Below are 8,558 nucleotides of genomic sequence, written 5' to 3' on the forward strand. Positions count from 1 at the left end.
ACTATTGGAGTTTTGGGCGTCTGGTTCTACTTTCGAGATACTTAAATGAGTGAAAACTGACTTCATGGTGGCCTAGAAGTCTGATCCATACGCTGTAAATGTGACATATGCGGTTTGAGTGCAACCTTTACTACGATCTTTATTACTATCTATAAAATAAAGGCAGAAGTGACATAAAAATGTACTTTTAAATAATGAAAAAGACATATCAAGCTAAATAGGGAGATCTCAAAGGAAACAAAGTGGGTCTTTTGCCTCTGCTTGAAGGTTTTAACTTACAAAGGCCCACGGAGATGACCTGCCTGATTGTGTGTATGTGTGTGTAGGCCCAGGACTTCCGAATCTACTGCCAGGAAGTTGTGGAGTTTGGGGAGAAAGTGTCCTTCTTGCTCCTCCTGCCACCATCAGATGAAGTGTGCACAGCCCCTGGTCAGAACAACCCGTACTCCCCCCGCTCTGGCTTCCTCACCCTCCCCCTGCAGATCTTTGAGCTGGGTCAGTAGATTACATTTAAAGCACAAATGGGGATATTATCGCGATACGATTTTTCAAATTTGCATTCCCTCTTTCTCCCACAGTCCACTTCAATGCCTACAGCCCCAGTTTCATCGGCCAGTACTGCAGAGTGTCGGCTTTGCTGGAGCTGGAGTCCCTCATGTCCCAGCAATCACTGAGAGAGGCCTTCTCTGAGGCCGAGCTGCTTGTTGCGAAGAAGAAACACCAGCAGGTCCAGGACCACATACAGGTAGGACCAGTCAGCCGGTGAGGACGAGGACACACTCCTCTGACGTCTTCCTTTGTGTAAGAATTATGTGCTCTAGGCACACTGCTACATTTCTTTATGTGTGGCCGTGACATAAAGAGTGAAAGACAAGTTCTCATGAGAGAGAACTGCATCGATGCCACTTGCGGGTACGTGCGGCAGAAACTATGAGGTCTGACTGTCTGCATGGATGGTAAAAACTTTATGGATGATAGTGCTGCTCACGGCTAAACAATGTAGCAACAGAGCAAAAGACCAAGTTCGAGATCTCTTATTTAATTATGAGAAGTGTAAAAACTTTTTGTGATCATTATGAAACTATAGCAGGACAAATTTGAATCTGGCGCCACAGTCTAGATTTAAACGGAAACACTGCTCTAGTTTTGGTCCTCTGAATTTAAACCATCCAATCCAAATGAATCTAGTGGTTTGCTGTCGTCAGCTACTGAGATAAACTCTCATGATCTTATTCACTCTACTACAGCAAATGGAGGATGTGTGGCGGGATGCGAGGTGGATTATGGACGCCTTGCAGTACGCCCGCTACAAGCAGCCAATAGGAGGCATCTCCATAACCTGGATAATTGACTTCTCCAATGACGTGATGCCCGACAAGCCTCCCTCCACCTCCTCCCAGCCAGACTTCATGCCCTCGCCGATGCCCTCACCCGAACCCTGCCGCAAGCACTCAGGTCTGACCTCAATCCGCCAACATAAACATGTTTGATTCTACAAGTTACAAAAACACCAGTAAAATACAAAATTCTCATGTTCGACGATGCTTTTGCTCAACCTTTGATTTGCATCCTGCAGATTTTGCTGGACTATCAGACGAGGAAGGCTCCTCCGAGGTCTTCCTCACCACCGACAGTGACTATGACTCCAGTCGAGCCCAGAGCCCACGGGAGCTGGACCTGCTGCCGCCCTCACCACTCTCATCCTCTGCACCCCTGGAGCCTCGTGGCTACTTGTGCAGCGATGGAAGCGGCTCTGGGGGAGGGATGTGTCTTGGCGGGGGCGGACATGGAGGAGGCGTGCTAAGGGATTCCACGCCAGACGTCCTCCAGGCTTCAGAGCTGCTGCACGGGAGGGAAGGTGATCGTTGCGGAGTGGGGGGAGGAGTTCGGTGCGGAGGAGACAGGCGGAGGGGGGCGCCGGAGTTGTTCGACAGTGACTTCATCCTGCCGAGCCGACAGATTGAGCTGTTACACATAACAGAGAAGAGGCAGGCGTTCTGCGTGAGGACAAGCAGCCTGGAGTTTCCCTCCAACAACTCACCCCCCCATCAGCCTTACTCCTCCCACACTACATGCCACTCACCCTCCTCATCACCTCAGCGATGGCATAGGCCTTCATCAGTGGAGCGCTGTTGCTCGGCTGAGCGCTGCTTACCACAGCTTCCACCAGCTCGTACGTTATCGGAGGACAGTGGCACCCAGAGACTCTCCTCGCCATCACCTGCTGCCCTCAGGAAAGGCTGTCACGCCACGCTCAGAGTGTACCCACAGTATCGCACAGGCCTTCCGAAGGAGACCAGTGTTAAGGTATCAATGTGTTTTAATCTGATGAAGTATTTCCGTTTGAGTGTTTTTGATATGCTGGCAAAATCTGAACGCATCCTTCTCCTCCCTGTGCGTCAGCTTTGTGTAACTTCAGGCACGTCGGCGCAGGAGATGCTCCAGCTGGTGGTGCAGGAGATGAACGTCGTGTCTCGGCGCCTGCTTGGCAGCGGCGGCGGCAGCGGTGACCAGGAGCAGTGTGTGTACTACAGCCCTGAACAGTTGAAGCACTTTGGACTCGTGCTGGTTGTGGGCAACAGAGAAAAGTGGCTTCAGGATGATTTCTGCCCCCTGGAGCTCCAGAACCCCTGGCTGAGGGGCAAACTATGCGTTCGCATTAAGGAGTATTCACCGCTAGCACTGAAACACAGCCGGGCCACCACAGTGTGATGCTTCCAAGAGAGAGAGAGAGAGAGAGAGAGAGAGAGAGCTCATGCCTCTTTTGATAAATGCATATTAAAATCAAGGAACTGTTACATTTGTACAAACTGTCCACAGACTCCTGAATTTTAGTGTATTTTCTCTCTCAATGGGTTACTGTCAACGACTGAAACATGCTATGTTATATCTACGGCTGTCTTCTTGTTATCTTAAAACACTACTCTGAGAATCTGTTTCCATGAAATGTGTTCTCCCGTACAGAAGACCTTTTTTTATGAACATCAGAGAGCCTCATATGGACACCAAATGAACAATAACAAAATGGAACAAAGAGAAAATAGTTTTCTCGTGCTGTCAGCCTGCATTGGGAAAGAGATTGTGATGCGCAGCAGGATTAATGGAGCGTCACTTTGACTTTTGGCATTATCGACGCCGGCACATCAGGCCACGCGCGTTGCCAAATTACGTTGGGCAGCATCTTCGTCACACACGGACGTGAACTCTCTCATTGTGTCATTCCCAGAGAGCTGTCGGCTGCAGCCGCCCGGCCCCTTGTTCCCAGGATGTGGGCTCTGGACCTGGACCAGAGGGTGGGAAGGAAGGCAGGAGTACAGAGGGGGGCTGGCGTCTCCGCTTGGGGACGCAATCAGCCCAACGATTTGGCCTGTTAGCCTGTCACTCAAAAGCTCTTGGCCACTTAGGCTGTCCGGTAGCGAGGAAGCCAAGCGAGGGAGAGAGAGATTAACAGAGAATTAGAGAGAGAGAGAGAGAGAGAGCGAGAGAATAGAGGGGGAGGAGAAGGCTGCATCTTTTAGATCTTGGCACCGTCTCTCTGGAGCTCTTCTTCCCCCTTTTACAGCAGCAAATCCTCTGTATAGTAGACTCAGTCGTAGTGTAGCTCTCTAATATGATCATGCCATCTTGTGAAAGTACCACAGAATAAAAACCAGGTCATTTGGATTTTCACAACAGACGGAAAAAGAAAACAAGCAATACCCCGCCTCTTGTTGTTTGTCTAATTGGTGGAAAATGCATGTGAACCCTTCCAGAATTGTACATCTGAAGTACTGTAGTCATGCTGTACTAAAAGTTAACCGGTTTAGTGTTTTGTTGTGTTTGGGTTCAGTGGTATTCCCAGAAGCACCAGAAAACGGTGCCTGTCAGTCTAGAGCCGGGTCTCCCAGAGGGATTCAAGTGTGAAAGGGATGACTTAAGTTGTTAGGAGGCCAGACATTTGTAAGCAAAGCCACATACTATACTTTCCACAGTGTCTCCCACAGTGCTTCAAAATAACTTACATAAGAAAGGACTTAACCAGAAGAAAAATATTTTAGCCCCAGTGACACATGGGAGACTCTTGACAAACCACAATGACCTGCAAGGTGGGGGTCATGCAACCAGCTGACAGTGGGCTGGTTTTATTTTGCCTTGTGCTGTAGAAGAAGGTACACAGCAAAGGGAATTACATTTTACTGACCTGCTAAAAAAATAGTGACACTCTACAACAAAGTGGGACACTCTTAAATTAATCTCATAAAACATTAATTGAATCTATAAACCTAACTCCTAATTCATAAACGGATATTGGTCAGTATGAATCATATAAATCTGAAAGATAACTAGTTAATAACTAGATTCTAATTCCCCCTGAAGTTATTTGTCATTGAAGTACAGTACTTGAGAAAATGCACCGTGTTGCCTCCCAACACCAGAAGCATCAAACCCAATTAGTGCAATTTCACTGTAGCAGCTATAGACTGTAAATAAAGATGGACGATGCCTCTTCCATCGTCCATCTTTATTCTTCTCCTCCCACTATCCAGAAATGAAGCCCAAATATCCAGTTTACGAATGCTGCCGTCTTTTGCGCATTAGGAGTCTGCGCAGTGGCATCAGGGGTTGAGCTGTGGAAGCCAGGTCCTTCTCAACCAATCGTCTCAGCTGTCGAACAGGACGTTTCACCTTGTCTTTATAGCATCAAATAATGACTTAAAACCAAACACTGGAAATATTTGCACTTGGACAGTCAGTTTGATAAGACCTCCCTAAATTTGCTTGACGTGTACTCTGAATTTTTAGTTTGGTCCATGACCTGCTGACCACAGTCAAGAAACTGCAATGGTACGGCCCCGTACCAGCTTTGTGACCCTCACTTTGCAAGATGTAGCAGTCCACACAGGTTCCTGTGATGCTGTCATAACCTCAGTCACCACAACTCTGATAAAATACTACACATTCATTCTAACTACACAATAAATTAGGCCTCTTAACAATCTAAACATCTGTTATAGCTCTTTTTTTGGGACCCTGTGCCAACTTTTGCTTTCTCTTCTCACACTGCACTTAAGAGTCTGAAACTTCCTAACATTACTTTTGTGAACCAGCACAATCTGTCTTTCGACTGATTTCCACATCTCATGCTAACAGACTCTTCAGGCAGTTAAGTTTTCATTTTTGTTCCTATTATCCATTCTTCAACGTGTCAATAATTATTTTTCCTTTTCTAAAAAAACCAACAAAGCTCAGCAATGTCATACCACTATAATAACCTGCAGCATTTCTAAATGTAGCACCAGGAAGGTCCAGAAGACGAGAGTGTGATGGGTGAAGTCAGAGGACCTGGCGTCAGTTTCTGTAGCATTCCAGGCTCACAGGAGGGAATTGAACCTGTGGCGGGGGGGGATTCAACAGTGTCTCTCTCAAAGTGTTTACAGAGTTTATTCTCCTTACACTTTTCAAAAATGTGTTGATGTGTAACTACTGTACAAAGATGTCTTAACACAAACTAATGTTTTAAAGTGTAATTGGTTTTACTGATGGCTTGAACTTGTGTTAGAGCTTAGACGTCTTCTTTATTCACATTGTTAAAAGGTTTTTTTACGAGGGCCGACTGCAAAAAAAACAAATCACACAACCCGAAACCCGAAGCATGTAAATAGACAAACGAGAGCAGGGGTTGAATGTACTGTATCTGCCTGAAATGTGAAAGTGAATGTGGGGCTGTAATCGCCACAGGGGTCAAAGGTCGGTGACGCTACAGGGCAGGAGTCTGTCTCTAGATTGTGCAGGAGGGGGGGGAGAAAGGGGGTTTATATTCCCTTTTCCAGTCGAAAAACATTAGGCCCCATGTTTACAAGGAGCTGGTGGCCGAGTCATGAAGGAGACATCACGTCACTTTTTTTAAAATCTATTTTTATTGAACAATAAATGAATATTACAAAATAAAAGCCTCGGTTGTTTGTGTGGCTTTTCGGCTCTTTTAATTTGCTGCACATGAGTGAAGGAAGTTTCGAACCTTCTTGTGTGTCCCACTCGAGCACCTTTTATGAAGTATTAACACTTTTTATATCAGCGATGAACCACTTAGTTTATGCTGATGATTCCTCGAGGAGCCGTGGTATATTTTGGCTCAACTCATCCACCATTAAGTTCCATAACAATCGTATAGTTCAAGTCCAGTGCAGATCCGATTCTCGCCGGGGCTCATTCCTTTAGTTTAAAAGTTTCATCCACACGTATGATTTGCTCCCAGAAGCCGTTGATTCGTTCTGATACGCATGGGAGTGAAGGACAAATAGAGGGCGCTTGTTCCTACAGACGCTGTATTGCAATGACCTCACCAGTGTTTGCCGACCAGTTGATGAAAACTGAACGGAGGGCAGCTGCAGACACAATATCACAGTGTAAGTGGTGGGCTTGGCCACATGAAGCCTGCAGCGTGCACTCAGCACGGAGGAACAATGATGCCACTATTACTAATGTTGAGGGAGCGTTATTGACGTAGATTTTTCAGCGGGAATAAATGGGTTTTACGTTAAATACTTGACATGGTGACGTCCCCTCCATGTGTGTTACATCAGTTCACTGAGTCCGTCTTTTTGAATGCGTTTTAAAAATAAAATGTCCAATAAAAATCAACACGCAAGCCTTGCACACTAATGATGCGTTTTATTATTCTACTTGTTCCAAAACATACGCAGTAGGAAATAAAATGTTGTTGGGGAGTGAGGTTGGTTTATTGGTCCTGTCACCTCAAAAAAAGAAAACATTGGGTCCATCCGAGCCCGGGAAGCTTTTAGGAACAAGGAGAATTTCATTTACTGATCAAAGAGCGGCAAAACTGTTCCAATGGCTTCCGGGTTCAGAAGGTCATTGGTCCAGTTTGACACCCAACCAGCACTGAAACAGCATTTTATACAAAGACAACAAATTTCTCGTAAATCCAATAAATCCCGAAGAGCTCATACGACTCTCAGGAACAACTTTGACAGATGCAAAAAACGCAAATTTAAAATCTTATAACGAAAGGTTTCTAAAGTTTCGTGGTCATTGTGCAAACCTGATGGACACAACCTGAGCTTGTAGTTATTCTTATATGTGCAACAATTTCAGTGTAAAAATACAGACTCAGTTTTTTAGACTTAAAAAAACAAGGATGTACTTTTTCACAGTGAATTCTAAAATCCAAACTCTGCATAACCTGCTTGCCGGTGCAAACAAAAAAAAACTGTAAGTAAAAGCTGTCAGTGAGCAGCAGAGTATATATCCTTGCATGTGCAATATCTTAATGCTGCACAGCTCTGTTATTATACAGTGTGTTAAAATGTTCAGTTGAATCATGATCCTGGTGTTGAATTCTGGCCGGCCAGGTTGCTTTCAGCAGGCTCATATCACAGCGCTCCCTCGCCAGCGCCATGTGTTTTTTCAGCCCTTGAGCAAATAAAATGCTGCATGCTTCCCTGTCAACAGATCCTACAAACACTAATGTGCAGACGGACACACACTGGCGCACACAAGCTGCACACACGCAGGAGTCTTGATATATAGATGTGTAAATGCACATGTATACCATGTAGAAGATTTACACTTTTGTACTATATCAAGACTGATCCACACGCACTTCCCCAAGCAGCTTATCACATGCAAATCACGCCACGATGCATCGCTGCCAGCACACTGCGCCTTTAAGAGCGGCCCTTTACCGTTTATTGACAGTAACTTAAGAATTGTACTGGAATTTTGACACCTCCTAATTTTAAACCTTCTGACTCCAGGAGGACCCGAGCTAAATATAACCCCCGGTATATATCTGAATACCTATAAAGAAAACATTCCAAAAAACAGCCTGAATAGTGGCTATTCATGCTCATAAAAGAGATTCGAAGGGGCGAGAGCTCGGCTCGGGCGCAGCAACCCGGGATTCATCAAAATACCTGCAGCCAATCAGCGACAGAGCGCAGCAGTGAATCATTTGATAGGTGATTTCATCAGCACTTCCATTGGCGAGTGGGATTCGGTGGCTGTTAAGCTGCCGTGTTGGAGCAGGGAGAACCCAACCTGCTAATTGCGTGTGAGCCTGTTCCGCACCTCGTGTGCGGCTAAACTGATACGCCTGCGAAACAGCAACCGGTGGCGTCTTGAAAGTGAGCAGGGCTCCGGGCCCAGGGCGGCGAGCCCCGTCTCTCAGAGCGCCCCACCTCCGTGCTCTTCGACTTGACCCTCCCTGAGGTCGACGAGGATTAGTTGGTCCACACCTTGGTCAGATAATCTTACACACGCACACGCACCAAAGATACACAACCTTCTATCTCACTTTACATGAATTAGAAAAGTACCCAGCAACTCTCTCGTCTGGGCGGATGCCTGAACATGTGACTCTGGAGGAAATGACACGTGCTTCTCAACAACTCACACAAAACAGACATTTTATTGAATCTGATACAAGTTCACACCACAGATGTGAGCGGCTGCTGATGCCACAGTGACATCCCGCATTCCTCTCCTTCTATTCTCCTCATGCAGATACAGATCACCTGTTCTGCCCCCCCCCCCCCCCCCCCCCCCCCCGGCTCCTC

General features: G+C 46.2%; 1 protein-coding gene across 5 annotated transcripts in view; it reads left to right on the forward strand.

The window, feature by feature from the left end:
* Positions 1–5,930, forward strand: part of LOC117752424 (ankyrin repeat and fibronectin type-III domain-containing protein 1) — a 138,867-nt gene extending 132,937 nt beyond the window's left edge. For all 5 annotated transcript variants that reach the window (XM_034569696.1, XM_034569697.1, XM_034569695.1 and 2 more), the window contains 5 exons: positions 327–495; positions 579–745; positions 1,248–1,455; positions 1,577–2,307; positions 2,404–5,930. In XM_034569696.1, the coding sequence (XP_034425587.1) occupies positions 327–495; positions 579–745; positions 1,248–1,455; positions 1,577–2,307; positions 2,404–2,712 (1,584 nt within the window). In that variant the 3' untranslated portion in view covers positions 2,713–5,930. The remainder of the gene's footprint in view (positions 1–326; positions 496–578; positions 746–1,247; positions 1,456–1,576; positions 2,308–2,403) is intronic.
* Positions 5,931–8,558: the final 2,628 nt, after the last annotated feature.

This window comes from Hippoglossus hippoglossus, chromosome 19 (genome assembly GCF_009819705.1).
Source record: "Hippoglossus hippoglossus isolate fHipHip1 chromosome 19, fHipHip1.pri, whole genome shotgun sequence".
Lineage (NCBI taxonomy): Eukaryota > Metazoa > Chordata > Actinopteri > Pleuronectiformes > Pleuronectidae > Hippoglossus > Hippoglossus hippoglossus.